The sequence below is a fragment of the Chiloscyllium plagiosum genome, unplaced genomic scaffold (genome assembly GCF_037043375.1).
Source record: "Chiloscyllium plagiosum isolate Xiang-an unplaced genomic scaffold, Cpla_swu_hap1 HiC_scaffold_6, whole genome shotgun sequence".
NCBI classification, from domain to species: Eukaryota; Metazoa; Chordata; class Chondrichthyes; order Orectolobiformes; family Hemiscylliidae; genus Chiloscyllium; species Chiloscyllium plagiosum.
In genome coordinates, this window is record NW_028270144.1 from 19575985 (window position 1) to 19600820 (window position 24836).

Genomic DNA, 24836 nt, shown 5'->3' on the forward strand with positions numbered 1-24836 from the left:
CAACATGGCTGGTCTCATTTTGAGCATACCTTTCTTGGCCGTCAAGTCCTGGAGTGGGACTTGTACCTGGTGTTTCTGGCTCAGAGGCAGGGATTACTCCAACAGGATCACATTTCTGACAAGCTATTGAGATTAGATAACCCTGTAATGTGGGGAAAGAGCAAAGGTATGGAAATGTAAACGAAAGTTTTTAATATAGATGAGACAGAGATGCTATACATTTGGTTGTTTTAATCATTGAGCCAAGGTAGAAGCAACAAGCTGTATTAAACAAACAAGTTTATTGAACAATTGAATTCCATTTGATACACCAAGACATTAATTTGCCTTTAGAAAAACTGCTGAACTGCACCTTTGAGAACTTGAATACTTTATTTATTAACATTGTGACTGTCCTAGGTCTGTTCCCTTAAATGATTACCTTTTGTGATTCTTACATAGACTTGATACCAAAATATAATCAGCTCTTACGATGTTAAATCAGGTAAATCCCTTCTCTTTCCACACATTTCTGACTTCTGCGCTGCCCAGTGCAATCTCAATATGTGCATGAAGAAAGCTGAAGTCAGATGTACATAGTCCCTGTAAATGACCTGCTGTTGTCAGTGCTGAAGCAGGATGTTGGTGGCCATATTAAGGTCATTATTGGTAGCTCTCAGAGCTTCCATTGCATCTACTCTAGAAAAGCCCATCTCCATCAGCCTCGCAACCTGCAACACACAAAAAAAAATCAACATAATGTAATGCAACGTATGCAATCTGTATACATACCTCTCTCCACACTAGCCAACACTGATGCAGTGGACCAAATGGCACCATAACAATTCCGTGATTCTGGCCTCAGTCCTCCTGCTGCACTACAGAAACCATGACCCCTATCTTTGTTGCTTTTAGATTTGATAATTCCAATTCACCACTGGTTACCCTATCATTTGGCATCTTCCATAAACCGCAAGTTTAACAAAAACTCTGTTGCCCTCACCTGAATTTGCACTCACTCCTGTTTACCTACATTACCTCATGCTCACTAAGCTATGATGGCTGCCAGTTAAGCAACACTCAATATTCGACGTGTACCCCTCCATGCCCCCACCCTTTCCAGAACATGTCTGTAAGAACTGCGAATGAAACATGAGGGAGGACCATCCCAGTAAAAGCACATACTCAGGAGAATGAAACTGTGACCCCAGAATCTACAACAAGTGCAACAAAGGGACTTTTCGACAAAGTTACATTTTAATATTGGTATATTTTAGAAAAGGAATGAGTAATAGTAACCTGACATCTCCATTATATGAAGATATTGTCTGTTAAATGTCTCAATGTGTCCTCCCATCTGAACTTGTCTCTCCTGTTTACCCACCTTACCTCATGCTCACTGGACTATGATGGCTGCCAGTTAAACAACACACAATATTAGATGTGTATCCCTCCATGCTCCACCCTGCCCAAAACTTGTGGTCTCCTCTAGCCCTGCAATTTTCTGTTGTTTCTGCATCTCACAACTCTGGCCCTTAAACATCTCAGATTGCAAACTCTCCATTATTAGTGACTCTGACTTCAGCTGTTTGAGACCCCATACTCTGGAATTTCTTCTCCAGCTTATTTAAGATGCTCAAAATCTACCTGTTTGACCAAGATGTTGGTCACCGATCCTAAATCATTTACCTACACCCGTCAACTGCTTTGCACATTTTACCACTTTAAGAGCTATAGAAATACAAGCTGTTGCTGCTGTTAAAATGACATAAAAATGAGAACATTAAATTTGAGATGTTGTTGAAATAGTAGCCAAAGTAGGTCAATGAGCACAATATGGTGATTGGTGAATGGAAAAGTTTAAGCTTGCATATGTATCACATTAAGAAAATGTCTGTAAGAATTGCGAATGAAACATGAGGGAGGACCGTCCTAGATAAAGCACATGCTCAAGGAGAATGAAACTGTGACCCCAGAATCTACAAGTGCAACAAAGGGACTTTTCGACAAAGTTACATTTCAGTATTGGTATATTTTAGAAAAGGAATGAGTAATAGTAACCTGACATCTGAAGATACTGTCTGTTGAAGATCTCAATGTGTCCTCCCACATTCCCTTAAATCAGTGTCATCTGGTTCCCATGTTTACTGCCAATGAGAATAGTTTATCTCTGTCCACTGGAAATGGGTCACAGTCACAGGATAAAGGGTTAATCATTTAGGAGTTGATTTTGAATACTCACATCAGTTTTCATAGCTCAGCATAAGCAGTAGAGGGCAGTAAAACTTTGAGCAAAACACTTCAATACACTGCTAAGAAATGACAACTCAACAGTTTTTCAATAAAGCTTATCTTCTGACTAAGTAACAAAAGAAAGTAAATAAAGTCCCTTGATTCAACTATGACATTATAACTTTGAATTCTGGAATCACTTTGTCAGAACCCTAGTGAGGGGAAATGGGCTGCCTGTCATGGTTCAAAGCTGCACTGAGGCTACATTTTGAGTGCCATTATCTTAAACCTAAATGTCCCTAACATTAGTAAGACAGTATGAGGGATTTACAGTAAAGAGTGGTGTGCCCAAGCTTGACCAGCATGTAATTAAAATGCAACTTCTAAAACCCTTCATTAAAGGCCTGATTTTCCAAAGCAATGTTTAAAGTACCTTTGGGAAGTGAAATAACTCCAGGGAGGCCGGTATCCCATCACCAAGTCATCCTTTATTTACATGTGCACAATACATGGACGCTGACCAGCTAGCTCAGAGACAGGGCCTACAGTGAGAATTCCTGAGACTCCTGTTTATATCTGTCAGCCTGGACTCCCTGAATGGCTCAGGCTAACAGCCCCAGTCAGGGAACTCATAGTCAATGAGATCTACCTGGCCAATCTCGTTCCAATCATTACAGGAAGGAATAGCAAAACTTGACTGAGGTCATATGATATAGAGTTTTTAAAGTTGTAAAAGCCATTGTATATGAACGTAAAAATTAAGATTAAGAGGAGGTTGTGCAGCCCCTTGACCCTACTCTATTACTCAATAATATCATGAATGATTGTCAATCTCAACTCCTACTTCCCTCATATCCCTCAATTCTCATAGTGACCAAAAGGTTGGACCTTTGTCTTGAACATAACCAATGACTGAATTTCGTAACTCACTGGGGTAGAGAATTCCAATAATTCACACACCTCTTAGACGGTAGTAATTTTGACCCATCTCAATCTTAAATGATTAACCCTTTATCCTAGGAAACAATGACTCCAGTTCTAGATTCTGCAGCTGGAGAAACAGCCTTTCAACATCCACCCTGTCAGGGCCTTGAAGAATGTTACACGTTCCAACACGAAATATGTTTCATTGCATATTTTAACATCACTCATGCCTGCATTCTGCTCAAAACTATGAACAGTTTGGACAGAATTGAGAGGGAGCAAACTGTTCCATTGGCAGAAGGTTGCGCATTAGGGGCAATGGATTTAAGCTGATTGGCTATAAACTCTTTGCAATTGCACAGAATCGTTCCTCAGTGTGATGTTTACATTATCAAGTGGATGGCACAGAATTAATAACAACAAACATTTGCAATGTACTATCCTTAACAATAACATCAGACTCATCCTGGTTTTAAAATTGCTGTCTTGCTGTCTTGGTTACTAACCCATCAATGTTGCGCTTGCAGTCAGGAATCGAGATTAACCTCAAGAACACTGCTATGAGAGAACACCCAAGACAAAGATCACAGGGATACAGCATTTGTCAGTGAATTGTAAAAATATTTAGCTGCGGGAAGGCATGGTGGAGGAAAAGATAGTTTTCAATTAATCATAGGAAGATGGTGGTTGGAGTTTAATCGGGTTTCCTCCGGGTGCTCTGGTTTCCTCCCAGAGTCCAAAAATGTGCAGGTTAGGTGAATTGGCCATGCTAAATTGCCCGTAGTGTTAGGTGAAGGGGTAAATGTAGCAGAATGGGTCTGGGTGGGTTGCTCTTCGGAGGGTCGGTGTGGACTTGTTGGGCTGAAGGGCCTGTTTCCACACTGTAAGTGATCTAATCTAACCTCAGCGCAAGGACATTGCTGCAGGAGTTACTCAGGGTGCATTGTTTTCTAATTAACCGACTGAGACATGTCATTATTGCCCTCTAGAGCAGATGGGACTTGAACCTGAGCCTCCTGGCCCAGAGGTAGGGGCACTTGCCTCTATGCCACAAGAACCCTGTTTTCTCAGGGTAGGCTCAAGCAGCTTGAGCTGCTTCATCAATGATTCCTCTCTAACATACGGTCAGAAGTTGAAATATGTACTGATGGTCACACAATGTTCAGCACCCTTTGCAACTCCTTAGGCACTGAAACAAACCATGTCCATAAGTAGCAAGAATCAACAACATCCAAGCTTGGTTCAAAGCATGATAACATACATCCAGGAATACATCTGACATTGACAATCCTGCTATACTATGTGGGATGGGAAGTAGAGCGAGTTGTGCTACTTCAAACAGTAATCACTGACACTTATCATGTTTTGGAATAACCAGTGACGTAAGCTAAGATATGTGGTTTCACTAATTTTAATTAAGATATATTTACTGAAACACTTCAAACATCATCTGATATGAAGCATGTAATCTCATTGTAGTGAACTTTACAGTTCACACTCCATATACTTCATGTCTTCATCAGAATTGTCTTTGCAGTGTACATAACAAAATTTGTCTTTCATTTGCTGTGCATCTCAGTTGAGGCTCAGTAGGAAGCAATCTCTTATCTGAGTCAAAGATAGTAGAATCAAATCTCACTCTGGGGATCTAAGCACAACATGAGGCTGACACTTATAGTGCAAGTTTTGAGGGAGTACTGCATTGCTGGATGTGCCATCTTTTGCTTGGGGAATTAAAGTGAGCCCGATTTATCCTTTTGAGTAAATGATGAAAGGCTCCAAAGATATAAAGGTAAACATTAAAAATTCTTGTTGCACAGTAAACTCCAGAAAGAAGGTACGTTTTGAAGTGTGAGGGACTTCAATATGCTCAGATTGTGTCTCCACTGCAAGCTATCCATGCCATTAATTCTTTCCCCTTTCTCTGTTGACTGAAGTTAAGGTGAGTGTGCAGTGATCAAGACACCAAAAAAAAATCCCGCCCTTATAAGGATGAAAGAAATGTACACGCAATAATTTTCCAATCATTGCACTTCACCCTTGGTGGGTGTTTGCGCGTGCGTGCATGCACGTATATGTGCGTGTGATTGCAAATACCCAATTTAAACCTAAATGATTATTCTGACAGACTGCAATTCACACCAGGTTTTGTCATTAACAAGAAACTAATTATATTTACTGTAAACAAACTTATACTTTAACAACTGGGAAAAATGATTATCAACTGCTATTATATAATTTAAACGATATCCATTTAAAACTCAAATACACACACATTCATCCATGAATAAGACAGACAAAAGACAAATGGTTTGACACAAGTATTATGGATGGGAAATTTAGGTAGGGGAAAAAAAAAGTAATCTGAAGATTAAAGGCCCAGTCCACAAAATAGAATTTATTTCTCTCAGTTGTTTTAATTTTTATAATCATGACAAAAAAGTGAGGATACCCTTTGACTTACTAGCTGATCGGATAAACCTAGCTCTTTTCTTGTCTTAGAAGTCTTTGTTTTAAAGTTGTTGGATTTTTATCTTTTTATATTTCATTCATACAGTGTGCATAGAGAGAAAGCAGTTTTCTGTTTGCCAGCTCTGGATGGTTTTGGCTGCATTGCAGAAAACTACAGCTTGACTGATCTGAAGGCTGTTATCAGGCAGTTTTGTCTTAACTCAAAGACTTCAGGTGACATTCACACTGAATCATGTAGCAATCTCGCTGCTCCACGGCACTATAAGAATGTAACAATTAAGAATATGTACCACATAAGCTTCAAGTTGCATTGTTCTGTCGGTCCTTACAGCTTCATAGCAGTGTCTGATTCCCATTCCTGTTTATAGTCCATAAAGGGAAAATATATGGTCCTTTACAGGGTATAGTGGTGATATCGTACATTCAGACAGTGTGAAGCAGACATGAAATTAATCAGCAGTACCAGGGGTTGATGCTGTACATTTCCTCAGAATAAATGTCTCTCTGAAGGGTACAGAAAGCCGGCTGGAATATAATTTTAAATTAATGTATAGGACTAAAACCAGAGGGCACCCAAGGTATTTCTAGGATAAATATCAGCAAATCTTTAATTGCACAAAGAGCGATCAAGACTTGTAACAAACTCACAAACAGTAGGAGTCAAAAGCCAAGACTAATTTTGGGAACAACTTGATACTGTAGTGGGTCAAAATGGCTTTAAAATAACTCTCTGAATGAGTTAGGGTAAAGCTTATTCCTCCCCTCAGCAATAAATCCTCAATAATATTCTTTTCATTTTGCAATAGCTCCCTCTATCTGACCAGTGCAACATATTTTTGGCTTTTACAACAGGCACCTGTAATCTCAGTATGGCTGGTTGCGGGGAGCTGGGTGGCTGAGATACGCCCATTCATAACTGTGCAACTTATTTTACTCAGAGTTCTTACATCCAACAGATCTGGTCATATCCAACAGAAAGAGCATTCATCCATCAAGCTCTATATTGTAAAATATAATGGGCAGTTTGGAACCACTCAGCCTTTGGCCAATTGATCACGGTTCAGGACCAGCATATTACTGTGAGGATGAAAGATAAGGATTGCAAGATTTGGGAACCATTGATGACAAGAGATATTGAAAGTTGAAAAGAAAATGGAGGCATATGTAAGGTTTAGGAAACTGAAATCAGATAAGGCCCTTGAGGAATAAAAAGGAAGCAAGAAAGAATGTATACAGAGAATTAGGAGGGCTAGAAGGGGTTATGAAATGTCCTGGACAAATAGGATTAAGGAGAATCTCACAGAATTGCATACTATCAGCAAGAGGGTAGCTCCACTCAGGAACAAAGGAGGGAATTTATACATAGAGCCAGAGGAAGTGAGCAAAGTCCTTAATGAGTACTTTGCACTAATATTTACCACAGAGGAGGGGATTGATGATGGCAAGATTATCGAGTGATATGATGATTTTGTAGGAGATTTTGATATTAATGAGGTGGTGGTGTTGGGTGTCTTGAAAAACATTATGGAAGATACGTCCTCGGGGCCTGATGGGATACATCTCAGGATGCTGAAGAAGGCAAGGGAGGAGATTTCTAGGGCCTCGACAGAGATCTTTGTTCCTCTTTAGCTATAGGTGACTGGAGAATAGCCAACACTGCTCCTTTGTTTAAGAAGGAAAACAGGGAATATACAGGAAATTATAAGCTAATGGACCTTACATCAGTGGTAGGAAACTTATTGGAGAAGATTCTTTGGGCAGATTTACTGGCATTTGGTAACTAATGGACTTATTGGGGATAGCATGGCTCAGCATGGAGAGGTGTTGTCTCACAAATTTGATTGAGTTTGTCAAGGGAGTAACAAAATGATGGATAAGGGTTGGGCAATGGATGTTGCATTTGATCAGATCCCTCATGGTAGGTTGGTACAGAAGATTAAGTCATATGGAATCCACAGTGACCTGTTAAGTTGAATATAAAATTGGCTTGTGGAAGGATGCTTTTCTGACTGAAGGTCTGTGACAAGTAGTATTCTGCAAGGATCAGGACTGGGACCTCTGTTGGTTGTAAATTATATAAATGGGTTTGGACGGAAATGTAGGTGGTCTGATTAGTAAGTTTTCAGATAACTCAAAATTGACAGTATTGTGGATAGTGAGGAACGTTGTCAAAGGACACAGCAAGATATAGATCGATTGGAAAGTTGAGTGGAGAAATAGCAGATAGAGTTTAATCCAGAAGAACGCGAAGTTATGCATTTTGGGAGGTCGAATGCAAGAGGAAAGTAAACAGTAAATAGCAGGCCCTTTCGGAGCACTGCCATACAGAGAGATCTTGGGGTACAGAAGTACGATGGGGAAGTAGCACTGGTGAATGAGTCAATGAGTCAGGGTTAGGAGTTTAGGTCATGGATTGAGTATTACAGAAAAAAGATAAAACCAATGGCAGTTTGAAGAAGAATGAAGATTGAAATGGATGGTGTCAGACTAGAACAAGTTGATAAGTTATCTACTTGGGACAAATAACAAAAGATGATGGTGAATATGATATTGTCAGAAGAAGATATTGTGAGATAGATGTAATTTCATGAAGGTGAAGGAGGTGTTAATAAGAAAACTCAGGGTTAAAATAAGGAAAAAAAATCAGAATACGTTACATTCTATTCACTTGCCTGTATGCCTCAGAAATCTGGACAATAAGTACGATCTGTCACATAAAAATAGAAGCCTTTGAAATGTGGATGCAGATGAAGCAGTACTTGAAATGACAAGAAAAAAAACCTCGAAAAAGTGACATAAGTAAAAGAAAATGTCAGTATTTCAGTTGCTGGATCAAAGCCAATAGAGCTCCAGAAAACTCTTCTAGGTGCCAGGAAAGTGAGGGGTCAACCTAGACATCGTTAGATGATGTTGGTTACAACATCCACTGCAGCTTATCTGTAAGGTGCAAGACAGATCAGTGTGACAGACCAGGATAGCAGATTTCCTGATAGGAGTGGTGATAAGTAAGAACAGGAGGAATAAGACAGAGATACAACTAGTGAGACAATCAAAGATTGGATTAAGAGACAGAAACAGAAATATGCAAGTAAACTTTTTAATGTTGAAGAAGAATTTATACCTTGTACGACCGAGACTCCAATTTAAATGATTTTCTTTTGGGCGCGGAGAGATTGCTGGCATTACGATACAATTATCCTGTCATTAAAATCAACTCACTCCTATGATACTGTGGGTGGACAGGTGTCAAATTCATACCTGCCCACTATAAAAATAAACAATGAAAGGCCAATTCAGCATCTCTGCTGATGCCTTAATGAAACTGGCATTAGGGCTTTCTGGCACAGTGGTAGTATCTCTACTTCTGAGCCAGAAGGCCCAACTTCAAATTTCACTTGCTTTATAGGTGAGTCTTAAACTGAATAGGTAGATTAAGTGTCCACAGTTGTCATGGACAGGCATGTAGCAATGTGCAGCAATTCTGCACATTCCGCCATTTAATTATGGCTTTCTCCCCGTAATCCATAATCCCTTTAACAATCAGTCTGAAATATACTCAATGACGTGGTCTCTGCAGCCTTCTGTGGCAATGAATGCCTGTTGCTGCCCCAACAGAAGGTGAGCAAACACTCCCTGTCCAATGCCTCGATGTACCTCAGTCCACAACCCATTGGGGTCTCTTATGGGCATGCCAATTGTCCTGGCAGTGTGCATTACAAACATCTGGTGGTGCTATGCCTATGGAACTGTTGTCAATCCAACTGGTCAGCAGTTCCAGAGGTTCGGACATCCTCCCCACTTCCCATTGAGGAACTGAAATCTGACTCTCCAGCTCTTCAGGCCACCTACAGCACCTACAGTTTTGGCTGTGGGGAGGGCTTCTTCCTGGCCTATGGCTTGCTGCTGCTTTTCCACTTTTTAACCATCTCACTCTTCAACCCATGATCTTGGTGGCCAATATATATATTAATAATGGCAACACATTGTTAAGAAACTGTTTTTTTTGTCTCTGTGTGTTGGACAGTCATGCACATGATGCTGATTTTACACTCCCTCCAAGGTTGCCTCTTGGCTTTATTAGAAATTATATTGAAGGGGTGTGCACTGTGGCCATTGCACTCCAATGTACAGTGTAAGACCAACATTGCATCTACTGTACATTGTTATTTGTTGAATTATATGAATACCATCCTTCAGTTTATACCAATAGGTGGCACTAACAATCCATCAGTGGATTGTCAGCTTCTGCATTAGTCAAAAATGAGTGTTTTATTTTGCTGGGAGGAGGCGTTTACCGAACTGATTGGTAAATGGGGTACAGCAGTAAAGAGGTCTCAGGGCACAGTTGCACAAATCACTAAAAACAGCAACACAGCAAAAAAATACATTGTGGTTTGTTTCTAAAAGGTTAGAATTGAAAAGCAGGATAATGTTAAGTACACAAACAAATACACGTAGCCCATTCTGCACCTCGGGCCTGCTCTGCCATTTAATGAGATTATGGCTGATCTAACTGCACTGACCCCAAGGAGTGACCATGGCCACCTTGCTAACTGACTTGGAACAACTGACAGATGACCTGACTCCTGACTGATCTTGGTGTGGCGCCTCGACTGACTTACTGCTAACCTTGGCAAGTGGTTACTTTGGACCTCCAGAGCCACTCCACAGGCTGTGACGATATGGACTCCTTGGCCATGAATGCTCCAACTTGCTGACAGACTGCGTCCAAGCTTCTTAATTGAGATTGGATGATCCCTTGACTTGTGGGATCATTTGACTGACGATAGTGCTCCTAGACTGACTGAGGACAATTTTCCTTAGAGTTTGAGACATGGTCATTTGTCAATGCACAGGGTGTGTTTGCCACATAAGCTGCTGCACATACTACGTGTGTGACAAAGATGTAGCCCAGTGTTATACACCAACATGACTACCCCTTTGACTGATCACTGCTAACAACCATGACATGCTGCCTGGTTTTCTGTCTGTGCTAAAAACAAAGGAAGACAGAAGTACAGTGAGGTTGTAAGCTCTGAATGAAGTAATGTACAAAAAGGCAAGGCAAGACAGGCATGCTGTGAGCATCCAAGCAAGCACAAAGTGAGTCAGCACTAGGACAGCAGGATAAGATCCTGAGATGCACCCTGTTTCAATGGATGAGATGCATGCCAGATATCTCAGATTCACCTTCCTTCACTGTTATCATATCTACTAGTTACTAAAAATCTAGCAGTCTCCATCTTAAATCTTCAAATGGCTGAACATACACAACTCTTCAGTGCAGTAAATTCCAAACATTCACAACCCTTTGAGCAAATAAATGTTTTCTCATCTCCATCCTAAGTGACCATCCCTTATCCTGTTACCATGTCCCTTAGTTCTATTTGGGGAAAAGAGCATCTCAGCATTTACACTGTCAAGTGCCTTAAGAATTTTAAGCATTTAAATTAGATCACCATCTTTTCTCCCCTTCTAAAACACCAATAAGTGTAGGCCTTGCTTACTCAATCTCCCCATATAGCCAATCTCCAGATCCCAGGGAACACTGTTGTGTAACTTTGCATTGAAGTAAGTATGTCCAACAAGTATATTTGATGAAGAAGCATTGAAGAATGCATGTTCAGCATTGCTGGTTTCTGAGGACGGTATAAATCAGTAACAAAATATTCCAAGATGAATGACTCATAATGCAAAATGCAAACTTTTTATTTTAGTGATAAAAGTTTTAAAAGACTTGTCATGTGCCACAGGAATGCTTACCTGCTCTTCAGAAACTGGAGCAACTGTGGAAGGTCTGTTCAGTCCACTCTCTTGCTGTTGATTGTTAGCAGGAAATCTGTTACGCAGTGGTGGGAACAGCCTATTCCAGTTAATTAGACCACCCTGAAATTTATAAAGAAATTTAAATGTTTCCACTCAATGCAACTCAAATGTCACAAGATTCCACTTGCACAGGAGATATACATTGCAGACAATGTTTCATTGATCACTGAGCTTCTGCTTTGGCTGCGTTTGGAAAATTCCATTCACTGGTTACATTTCAACTTTTCACGAAAACACCTTTTCAAACCCATGAACATAAGGGTATGAACCAGTGCAATGGGACAGCAAAATAGAATACATGTGCTTTTTAAAAGTAAAATTCATTAAAATGTTCTCAAGAGTGGCAATCTGGTCTTCTTAATGCAGCTGAAAATACCAAAAATAAGCAGCTTCAATCAACAAATGTAGTCTTCAAGCTGTGAGAAACATGACCCAAAACATCATGATGTGGATGTTGGACTGGGGTGGACAAGGTGAGAAGTCCGACAGGTTTATTTGAAATCACCAGCTTTTGGAGCACTGCCCCTTTGTCAGGTGAAGCGAGAGAGAAGCACACAGGCACAGAATTTATAGGCAGACAGATCAATGGGTGGAGAGATGAAAAGATCATATAAATGGCGTGAATGGAGTGTCGACAGGATGAATAACCAATCTTTGCAAGCGATCAAGAGCGTCAGATGGCGTGAGTAAAGTGTCAACAGCTGAATAACAAGTGAAGGGATGACCCATAATCTAATTAAATCAAGCAGAGAGATAATTATAAAAAATTAAAAATACGTGGTACTGGAGACAAACCAAATTACTGGAATAACATGATAACTATAACAGCCGTATGCTGAGGTTTTAACCAAAATAATAAGCAATCCAAAACTGTACAAAATACCGTGCAAGGATTGCAACAAACACTACATTGGAAAACTAATCACCAGGATACATGAACATCAACTAGCAACAAAATGACATGACCCTCTCTCACTAGTATCCTTACATACAGAGGAGGAAGGATACCATTTCGACTGGGACAACACATCCATTCTAGGACAAGCCAAACAGAGGCACACATGAGAATTCCGAGAAGCATGGCATTCTAACCAAGCACATCGAGTTAAACCCCATCTACCACCCCTTGAGAACAAGAACAGGAAATGACATCACCAAAGGAGATGACATCACCAACCCAAAGAAACCCAAACATATAAATAGAAAGCAGGTGTTATGAACAGTGCTTTGCCCGGAGGCCCACTGAAGATGTTACCTAGTAGGGTAACGAAATGTCTGGAAATGAACCTTTCAGCTCAGCGAGCAAACCTACATCAAGAACCTCAACCTGAGCTACAAATCTTCTCAAAGCTCGCCAGTATAAACGAATTAAGGTAGAGAGATCATTACAATTTATCAAGGTGATGGTGTCAGAACAGGACAGCAAGGAAGATTTTACGGATACAGACAGATGGGGTTACATGAATTCAAGATCACAGTTGAGGCCATTGCCATAGGTACAGAACTTGGCTATCAGTTTCTGCTCAGTGATTCTGTGTTGTTGTGTATCTCGAAGGCTGCCTTGGAGGACCCTTACCCAAAACTCGGAGGCTGAACACCTTTGACTGCTGAAGTGTTTCCCAACTGGGAGGGAGCATCCTGTCTGGCGATTGTTGCGCAGTGTCCATTCATCCATTGCCATAGTGTTTGTGTGGTCTCGCCAATGTAGCATGCCTCGGGGCATCCTTGCCTGCAGCATATGAGACGGACAACATAAGCCGAGTCACGTGAGTATCTGCCGTGTACATGGTGGATGCAGTTCCCACGTGTGATAGTAGTATCCATGTCGATGATCTACGATATCTTGCATGGTTTCCATGGAAGGAATGTGTGGTGTCGTGGTCGATGTTGCCCTGAAGGCTGGGTAGTTTGCTGCGTAACAATGGCCTGTTTATGGTTTGGCCATTGTTTGCAGGTGAGAAGTGGAGGCGTAGGGACGAACTTGGCAAGATGCTCGTCGTCATCAATGACATGTTCAAGGCTGCGAAGAACATGGCATTGTTTCTTTGCTCTGGGGAAGTACTGGACAATGAAGGGTACTATATCGAACATATTCAGTATATGTCTTCTGAGGAGGTTGTTACGGTTTTTCACTGGGGCACGTTGGAAACTGGTGATCGATGAGTTGAGCACATTTCCCATTCTTATAGGGTGTCCTTCAAAATCTTTAAGTAGCCGTTGCATTCTTCCTCATCTAAGCAGATCTTGTGTATGCGCAGGGCTTGTCCATAGGGGATGGCCTCTTTAACACATTTAGGATGGAAGTGAGAGAAGTACAAACTCACGATACCATCCCCACTGGATAAGCCCTGTGCATACACGGGATTTGCTCACAAAAGGAGGAATGTAATGGATAAGTAAAGATTTTGAAAGATGCCCTCATAAGAACAGGAAATGATGTTCAATGCATCGATTGCCAGTTCCCACGTGCCACAGCAAAAAACTGCAAGGACCTCTTCACAAGATAGACACAGGATACGACCGATAGAGTACTATTCATCGTCCAGTACTTCCCCTGAGCGGAGAAATTGCACCAGGTTCTTTGCAGCCTTCAACATGTCACTGATGACAACAAACATCTCACCAAGACTATCCCGAGGCCTCAACTTCTTGCCTTCAAACCCCAGCCAAACCTTAAACAGATCATCATTCACAGCAGACTACCCAGCTTTCAGGACAACATCGACCACAACACCACACATCCCTGCCATGACAACCTCCTTAAAACATGTCAGATCGTCGACATGGTTACTACTATCATACATGGGAACACCATCTACAAGGTACACAGCAGATGTTCATGTGACTTGGCCTATGTTGTCTGTCTCATGGCAAGGATGCACCTAGGCATGGTACATTGTCAAGACCAAGCAGATACTATGACAATGGATGAATGGACACTGTGCAACAATCGCCAGACAGGGATGTTCTCCCCCAGTCAGGGAACACTTCGGCAGTCAGGAACATTCAGTTTTGGATCTTCGGGTAAGGGTCCTCCAAGGTGGACTTTGAGATACACAACAATGCACAACTGTCCAGCAGAAACCGATTGCCAAGTTTCATACCCAGGACGGCCTCAACTGTAATCTTGGGCTCATGGTGCACTAATTGCAACCCCATCACACATTCTATATCCATAAAATCTTCCTTACTGTCCTGTTATGACACTATCACCTTGATAAATTGTTATGATCTCTCTAACTTAACTAGTTTGTACAATTTTGGATTATTCATTACTTTGGTTAGACCCTCGGTATGCAACTCTTGTATCTATTATGTTATTCCAGTCATTTGGTTTGTCTCCAGCACCACCTTATTTTTAATTTTTTGGAATTATCTCTCTGCCTCGTTTAATCAGATTATAGGTCATCCCTTCGCCTGTTATTCAGCAGTTGACACTTTACTCACACAGTCTGACGCTCTTGATCATCTGCCTGTTATTAATCGGCCTGTTGACACTCCACTCATGCCATTTCTATGATCTTTTGACCTCTCTGCCTATAAATTCTGTGCCTACGTGCTTCTCTCTCAGTCCACCTGATGAAGGAGCAATGCTCTGAAAGCTTGTGATTTCAAATAAACCTGTTGAACTATAACCTTGTGTTGCCTGATTTCTCACAAAAAATCATTGAAATTGTCTTCAAAAATCTATACCAAATCATTGGTAAGGTTAGGGTTACCATTAAGGTAGACTAACCAGTCAGTTTCTTAGCAAATTATATAACTTGCCATGTTAAAATTTAGAAAAGTGCCAACTAATGTGGTTAAGAGAACAAGTACAACTTACAGTGCCTGTGTGACTTTGGACCCAACTAATTTACATTTAAAATTCCCTCATCTTTACTGCTGCCTCATAAGGTTCTACAGGATTGCATGAAAACAATGAGCAGAAACTTAACCATAATACTTAGATTTTTGTCATTGCCATATTGTTTCTTGCAGGAGACTGAGATTCAAAAAGAAACCAGATACATACAAAAGTTCCATTCTCTTTTTTTTGTTTGCAATGTCTTCAGTTCTTATTGGGCAGCAAGATAGCTAATGTTTGTACTGTTTCCAAATAAGGTTCTATGAAAATTTAAATTCAAGATGAAGTTCACTACTTAGATAATACCTGAAGCAATAACCAACTGTTCTGTACATGTACGGCGCATGGTGTGTCATTGAGTCATGGAGATGTACAGCATGGAAACAGACCCTTCAGTCCAACTCGCCCATGCTGACCAGATATCCTAACCTAATCTAGTCCCATTTGTCAGCACTTGGCCCATATCCCTCTGAAACTTTCCTATTCACATACACATCTAGATGCCTTTTAAATACTGTAATTGTAACAGCCTCCACCACTTCCTCTCGCAGTTCATTCCATACAAGCATTACCCTCTGTGTGAAAACGTTGCCCCTTAGATCGCTTTTATATCTTTCCCCTCTCACCCTAAACCTCTGCCCTCTAGTTCTGGACTCCACTACCCCAGGGAAAATACCTTGTCTGTTTATCCTCTCCATACCTCTCATGATTTTATAAACCTCTATAAGGTCACCCCTCAGCCTCCGACGCGCCAGGGAAAACAGCCCCAGCCTATTCGGCTTCTCCTTAGAGCTAAAATCCTCCAATCCTGGCAATATCCTTGTAATCATCATCGGTATCTGGTGTATAGTGGATTGTGCGATTGTATTAAATCAGACAGTTGTGGGCTCAAGTTCAATCCCAGAGACCTAAGCATCAAAATCAGTGCAGCAAGAAAATGTCTCCCAAGTGACATGTAAAACTGCGGCAAAATGATCCTTGACATTATTTTGAATAAAAGCATGCGTCTCAGTCATTATTTATCTCTCAATGGATATCATTAAAACAGCTTATTTAGTTAAGATCTTACTTTTTTGTAGGTACATTGTGTGCAAATGAGCTGCCTTATTTTCTTATAACACAACAGTGAAAACATTTTAAAAATGTACGTAAGGTGCTGTTGGACACCACATGAAAAAGAATGATTGATTATCAAAAGACTGACAATAGTAAAAGTTGGACTGAATGTTATCAAAGGAATTGTTATTTAAGAGTACTCTAAAAGCTATTCAGTGGAGAAAGCAAATGAATTAACATTGTCCTCTATTACATAATTGGCAAAGTGCCAACAGAAAGTCTAACTCGGGCACATGGAAGCACAAAAGCTCGTAAGCTCCAGTTAGACTAGGAGGAAATGAAAGAACTGTTAATGCAAACGGAAGTGAAGAAATTAACAGACTCAAAATTATCTCCCACCTTTCAATTAATAGACATTAAAAATTGCCTTCTATTGTCAAATCAATTTTATCTCTGGATTTAGGAGCCATATTTCTCACAACGTGAGCAATTGGTTCAATACAAATGCCATGCAAATAAAAACTTTGCCCATTTGCAATCATGTTCTTTCTACTGGATTAATCCGGTCTGCATGAACATTTACTGCTTTATTACGTGAGATGAAAAGGTCAGGTTGAGTGACTGAATCACTACTTCGATTTGAGATGCAGAAAGTGCAAGTTTGCAATAACAGAAAAACAATCGACTATCTTGTCACAGAACAGTGAGGAGGACTGGTGAAGAGTAGAACAAAAATATTCAAGATGTTGTCAATTTCTATCATTGTGTCGGAATATAATATCAATGTTGTCCTGAATCTGATGGTTGTGAGATGATGGAGGTCGTCAAGATTCTGAAGGATTATATAAGTAAATAGTAATAACTTGCGATTTTTGGAGAGATGGTTAAAAGAGGTCACACATTTACTGTAACAGCAAAACAAACTGAAGCTGTAACTGGATTTACTTTATGCAGACAGTGGTTAGAATACAAAACATTTAGTCTTCCAGGTTTTGATGAAATGATATCCTTTGAAATGGAAATTTCATGGATTTTGAGAAAGAAGTGAACACAGATTGTATGGAAAAGTGGAATGAGACGCAGTGATTCTTCAGGAGAAAATAACCAGTAGCACTGAGCTAATGGGCAGAATGGCCTCTTTCTGTCATATTCAATAGACCAAGTGTGGTATGTACTTTAAACAGGGTGAAGTGAATTATTAAATCAAATGGCGAATGGGGAGCAAACGGTCAGTTTAATGAGTATGCTTGCATTTTGTGTTTATTAATAGCTCTGTAGGCAAGTCATAGAGTCATACAACATGGAAATGGACCCTTTGGTCCAACCAGTCCATGCTGAATGTAATCCCAAACTAAGCTAGTCCCACCTACCTGCTCCTGGCCCACATTCCTTCTAATTTTGGCACAAGCAAATTTCTTACAGCACCAGCTTTGAATCAGCCACTTTGAGATATACATGAGCAGGGCAAGAGCATTTCGCCTGTTTCTTACAATTATTACAAGTATTACAATTACTTCCCCAACAATATAACATGCACTTATATAGTATCTTTGACATAGAAAAGCTTTCCAAATCACTTCACAAAAATGTTATTAAACAAAATGTGACACCATAAAGAGAAATTAAGAGATAGGTATCTGTTTGGTAAAGACACAGGAGTGTCTTAGAGGAGGAGAGTGAGGTACAGAAGCAAAACGTTGGGCAGAAAGAATGTCAATGCGTAGGGACAAGTTCACCAATGATTCACCAAAATTCAAAAATGCTGAATCAATTAAAAATGGGAAAGAGTAGGAAAGCCAGAAGGAGTAGAGTCCAGATATCTTAGAGGTGGCTGGATGAGGTTTCAGAGTTAGGGAAGGTTAAGTCATGGTGGGATTTGAAAATAAGGATATAAAGTTTTAAATTGACACTGATGGATCAGAAATCAATATAATTAAGCCTCACCTACAAAATACCAGCAACTGGGAATCCGACATCAACTGTGAAGCATGCTGCGTTGCAATGCATTGGAACATTTATTTTTACTAAGAATAAGCAGTGATATAAGCTGAAATTGTTGAAACAAATTGAAATGCAGGGCAAATTCTCTTCCTCCTATTATCTTTGGCAATGAGAAAGTGGAATTATAACTTGTTTTGACAAATTTCTTTTCAGAGAAATTATAATTGAATGAGTCAGTGTCTACCAAGAAAGTTTGAAAGGTTGGACACACACAATCAAGATTTCAGATCTATCACTCTAAGTTGTACTAAGGACTAATATCGGATAGGCAGAACAATTCACTTACAACTTATTATGCCTTCGGAAAAACACAGGTCTCATGCTATAGCCCCACCACCCCATACAACACATCACCTTTTTTTACGGCTTTCAAAGCGTCAATGTTAAATTGAAAGTCAAAACACAACCTGTCACGGGCAACAATCATTTAGTAACATCATAGCAAAATGCCTGGTCATTTATACCAATGATCCTTACCTACAAACAGGATGAGGACTGGATGAGGTTGAAGATAAATATTTGCCTCAGGACAATAGGGAAACTCTGCTGCTTTACTTCAATTTAGAGCTATGGGATGTCTTATGTCTCTACATTAAAGGGAAGGCTGGTCTATGGTATAGGAATACTTGAATTAGGCAAGCTGCTTACATCTGCGTTGTAATTAGTCTGATGGCTGTTGTAGTCAAAATAAAGAAGGGAGAAAACATTATCTCAATTTTAAAACAATGGTTAAACATAAAAGATAATTTTCCGACCTAAATTGACCAAGCTTACACACAATATTCCACCTTTTTTTAAATGCTACAGAAAATCTTATATCCAGAAAATTTGCTTGCATTCTACGTGAAAATGTTGATAATTAAATAAGCTCTACATTTTCATAATTAGGCTAAACTGGACTTTACTCCTTGTTTAATTGGTAACACGGAGCGATAGGATATAACTAGCAATGTTATGTAACTGCATATATTTTATAGCTCTGCTAATGTAGCAAAGCAACTCAATATCCTTCACAGCAACGTTACTAAATAAATTTGACATTGAGCTACACAAAGAGATATTAAGATAGGTAATCAAAAATTTGATGAAAAAGTTATTTCTTAAAGTGTGATTTGTATGATGATAGAAAGTTCAGGGAGGAATTTCAGAGCTCCAAACAGCTGAAGGCAAGGCCACCAATTATGGAGCAACACAATCAAGCATAAACAAGAGGCCAGAATTGGAAAAGTGCAGAGATCTCGAAAGATTGTGGGGTTGGATGTGGTTAGAGGGATTAGCAAGGGCATGGACATCAAAGGATTGAAAAGGAGGACATGAATTTTAACATTGTTTGACTGAAGACCAAAGTAGGTCTACGAGTACAGGGGAGACGTGTGCATGGGACTTGCTGTGACAAGCAATGTTTAACGTGAATTTAAGATTATGGAGGGTAGAATGTTACAGAATGGCCAGGAGTCCTTTGGAATAGTCAAATCTGCAGGTAACAAAGGCATGGTGGATGGGTGCAGCAGCAGACAGCTGATGCGAGGGAGTTGTCAGGGACTGATGGAGAGGTGGAAATAGGTGGTAAAATGTAATTTGAAGGTTGTAAGTCGTCATAAAATTGTTTAAGAAAGACACTGAATCAATAGCTGTGAATAAAGTTTGCAGGACTGTTCAATGATAGTGGCTTCAGTCATCCCAATTTTTAATTGGAAGAAAAGTGCTGGAGAAACTCAGCAGGTCTGGCGCATGTACATGTTATAATTATTTTTCTTATTCTATGATACAGTATGCATTATGTTGTAAATCAGAATTGATTCTTACAACAAATATTCATGAGTAATTACAACAAAGTTGCAGCTTCAGACCTTAAATACTCACAAGCTCACACACAGACAATATCCTAGAATTCTCATAGTGCTGATACTAACCTAAAAAGGTTTCTTCTGTTACAATATAGCTGTAGATATATTCTGATCCGAGACAATTTTACTAGTTTGAAAACTGCTGTGGAAGAGGATTTTTCATTAGAGAGGAGAGAGAGAGAGGTCTGCAGATGCTGGAGATCAGAGTTGAGAGTGTGGTGCTGGAAAAGCACAGCAGGTCAGGCAGCATCCGAGAAGCTGGAAAATTGATGTTTAGGGCAGGAGCCCTTCATCAGGAATGAGACTGGAAGCCTCGGGGGTGGAGAGATAAATGGGAGGGCGGGGGGGAACCGGGGAGAAGATAGCTGAGAGTGCAAAAGGTGGATGGAGGTGGGGTAAAAGTGATAGATCGGATAGGAGGGTGGAGTGGATAGGTGGGAAGGAAGATTGACAGGTGGGACAGGTCATGAGGGCGGTGCTGGGCTGGAAGATTGGAACTGGGGTAAGGTGGGGGGAGGGGAAAACTGGTGTGGACTTCACCAGTTTCCTAATTTCCACTGTCCCCATCTTACCCCAGTTCCAATCTTCCAGCTCAGCACCTCCCTCATGACCTGTCCCACCTGTCAATCTTCCTTCCCACCTATCAGCTCCACCCTCCTCTCCGACCTATCACCTTTACCCCCACCTCAATCCACCTTTTGCACTCTCAGCTACCTTCTCCCAAGCCCCACCCCCACCCATTTATCTCTCCACCCCTGAGGCTCCCATCCTCATTCCTGATTAAGGGCTCCTGCCCGAAACGTCAATTCTCCTGCTCCTCGGATGGCGCCTGACCTGCTGTGCTTTTCCAGCAACACACTCTCAACATTTTTCATTACAGAATCGACTCCATAGTTGGTAAAGCTGATTAAGTTCCTTTAATAATTTGAAATTTCTCATAGTAGAGATTTTAACTCACAATAAGATTGACTAGGTAGGGCTATCTTACTAAGGTGGATGGGTAGGGGTAAGAGATGGTTGAACCATTAAATAGAGCCAGCAACCATAAGAATACAGACCACAGAACAAAATACTGAACTTTGAAACATTTTTCAACACTTTTTTTCTACACCTTTGGATAGAATTATCCTGGTGCTTTTCCAGAAGAGAAATTACATTTTCAACATTTTACATAGAATGTGACAGCACAGAAACAGGCCATTGGTCATCTCTGATTTATGTCATTGTTAATACTCCACACAGGCCTGCTCCATCCCCATCTTCAGCTCACCTTGTTAACAGATTAATATGTTGCTTTCACATTTCTTAAAGGGTTTTGATAAGGCAAATTAAAAGCCATTTCCCTCAGGGACCAGAGGACACTGTTTACTGGCAAAAGAACAATAAGAAAATAAAATGTACACAAATTAGTATGATCTGGAGTGAAACATTGAAAAGAGAACTGGATAAACATGTGAGGGAGAAAATTACTTGCAAAGCTGCAGGAATAACTGGTTTGCTCTTTAATGAGCCAACAAAGGTTCCTTGGACTGAATGGCCTCCTCCTGTGCTATATTATTCTATGGTTTTCATGCACCCTCATTTACTGTATTTATTTTATTCACTCAGCCACTCTTTCTGGTAGCAAGTTCCAAATTCTGTCCACTTTCTGGGTACTGAAGCTTTATCTGCATTTACTGGCTTATACTTTTGACTGCCATTTTTGGAAGAAATTAAGTCAATTAGCTTTACTATAATTGTAAACTAACAGACTGTATAGGGGATGAATTACCAAGGGCATGAAGAAACATGAGCTCATCAGGGTCGGTTACCCTAGATTCTAAACATAGTTCAATCTTGACCGATCTTATAGAATTGTTTGAAGGAAATAACAGAGTAAAGATAACGGAAATGCAGAGGATTTAGCATATCGATGTTCGAAAAGTATCAGCAAAAGCACTGAGCCGATGCATGGCAAAGATAACACACAAATAATGCTGCCTTGTAGACAGGTAGGGTGGAGAACAAAGGTCAAAGGTTAGGGGCAAAAGAAAATTATTTAGAATAGTCAGAGGCTTTGGGTGCTGTTCACCGGTACCATGCCTATGCTATCTCTTCCTAAGAGTAATCTATTCAGTTCCATTCCCACAGCCTGTCAAGTGCTTCAGCTTTGTTTATATATCCAGTTCCCTTTTAAAAGTTATTGAATCTGCTTTCATCACCCCTTCAGGCAGTGCAGGCAGATCATAACAAATGTATCCTCTTTGGTTCTTCTGACACTTATTGTCAAACTACAAGCTTTGGACTTAAGATCGGTGAATAATATTAAATTTTGCTGTTGACAACAAATTGATGAGGAGGAGGAGGAGTGATTATTATGGAAAACTGTATCCAAATTATGAGACAACAGGAAATTCTTCTGCAGAATTAAAGGTTCTCCTTGTACCATATCCCTGCTTGTTGAATCACCAACTGCACCAACAGGACAGATAAGATGGAACTAATACAAGAAAATCTTCCCTAAATGGTGTCAAATGGATGAGCAATCAGATCGATGCTTGCTCTAAGCTGTTTGTGTGCACATGGCTGTACAACAATATTAAAGAGTTGAAGAAACATCAAAAAAGCCAATCTTGCATTTATATGATATCTTTCCTGATCCCCGAACATCTTAAAGTGCTTTAGAGCTAATGAAATATTTTGAAAGTGCAGTCACTGTTGTAATATAGGAGACACAGCAGCTAATTTATCCATAGCAAGTTTCCATGGAAAGCACTGTGATAACAGCCAGATAATTTGACTCTGTGATGTTAACTGAAGGTTAAATATTGGACACGATTTTGGGGAAGAACCTCCTTACTTTTTATTGAAATAGTGCCATGGGATCTTCCATATCTATTTGGACAGGAAGAAGGGGCCACGTCTAATGTCTCATTTGAAAGACAACCCCTTGACAGTGCAGCAATCCCTCAATGAGCTGTTAGTTGAGATATGGGTGCATGAACCCTAGGGCCAACCAGGCACAAAGAAGAATTGGAGGGAACATTGACTCAGACAGTTAATTCAGCATTGAGTGTAATGTGTTTTCTTTTGCCATTTATCAGCACAAATATTCCTTTTCTGAGAAAGAAATCGACACAGGAAAACCTCACTTCAGCTGACACCCATACAATCTAGGTCAGAATGCAATAAGCTTAGCCTAAGAAACTTCATGATTTTAAACAAAATTACTTACTTATCTGCAACATTTGATTACTTTTTAGAACTAAAGGGTATCAAACCTTTGTTTTGTGGTAATGAGAGGAAAAAAAACCCTAACCCTCCTCTTCCTCCAGCACCTTTCACGACCTTGTCAAACCCAGGCAATTAACTTTTTTTTGTCAAAAGTGTAAATTCTATTGTAAATTATTGCATAGCAACTTGCCACAAACAGCAATGTGGTACTGATCAGATAATTTACTCAAGTTCCTATTTTCAAAAAAATATTGCAACGGGATCATTTACGCCTGTCTTTAGTAGCAGATTGGGCCTCAGTTTCACACCTCAAGTGAAAGATGGCACCTCTGACATTGTGGCTTGCCATGAGCATTGGTTTGGAAATTTCTGCTTAAATTTTGTAAAAAGATTAGGGTTTGGGTTAGGGTCTGAATCCCAAAGGGCAATAGGGCTGCTCTCTCACAAGAGAGAGATGACTGGCGTTGGTTTAATCTAAGGGTCAGCATGCCTCAGGTGAGGGGTGAGATTGAGAAGGTGAGATCTTCATGGTGACCTGCAATTGGTGCAGGAATTGAACACACCTACTGGTGTCACTCTGCATTGCAAACCAGTGGTTCTGCCAACAGAGTAAGCCATCCATGGTGGTACTCACTTCACTCAGCTGCAGCTGACAATATTGAGAAGCATTTTGAAAAACTGTTGGTGCTGAGTATCAATTATTTATTTCAAAACAGGGGGAGTATTAATTCATGGTTATAGAACCAATGCAGGTAGGTGGAGTGAAGATAGAAATCAGCCCATGACCTAACGCATGATGGGGCAGGTTTAATGTATAGAATGGCCTTTTCCTGTTCTTATGTCTTCTTGCTTATGTCAACATGAGCTCCGTACTTGGAAGATGTCTTTTGTCTGTGAGACTGAGGGTTGGCGGATCTGATTACACATAAATTCCCAGGAAAGTAACTTAAATTACACCTACTGGAGATGAGAAAACCAGTGCCATCCCAAAACCTGCAATCAAGGTTAATGTTAGGAGTATAGAGTCCTACTGAAAGTTGGAAATTTAACACAGCAGGGGCAATAGCAGCTACCGGAGAAAACTAAAATGTTCCAAGTCTGTCAAAAGGCAAATACTGCAGTTCTCTCTTACCTTCTAGCGTGATACTACCAATGTGCTTGTGCTGGTTCTTTGAAAAAGCTTTGAAAAAACTGGGGCAGCACGATAGCTCAGTGGTTAGCGCTGCTGCCTCACAGCGCCAGGGACTCTGGTTCGACTCCCACCTTAGGCAACTGTCTGTGTGGGTTTCCCCGGGTGCTCCGGTTTCCCCCCACAATCCAAAGATGTGCAGGTCAGGTGAATAGGCCATGCTAAATTGCCCATAGTGTTAGGTGCATTAGTCAGTGGTAAATATAGGATCGGGAATGGGTCTGGGTGGGTTACTCTTCGGACAGTCGGT

The 24836-nt window shown here is 40.4% G+C and overlaps 1 protein-coding gene across 2 annotated transcripts in view; it reads right to left on the reverse strand.

Annotated features, from left to right (window-relative positions):
* Window positions 1-211: 211 nt before the first annotated feature.
* Window positions 212-24836, reverse strand: part of ubac2 (UBA domain containing 2) — a 246884-nt gene continuing 222259 nt past the window's right edge. For both annotated transcript variants that reach the window (XM_087987926.1, XM_087987927.1), the window contains exons 8-9: window positions 11371-11493; window positions 212-710 (exon numbers count right to left, since the gene is read on the reverse strand). In XM_087987926.1, the coding sequence (XP_087844052.1) occupies window positions 603-710; window positions 11371-11493 (231 nt within the window). In that variant the 3' untranslated portion in view covers window positions 212-602. The remainder of the gene's footprint in view (window positions 711-11370; window positions 11494-24836) is intronic.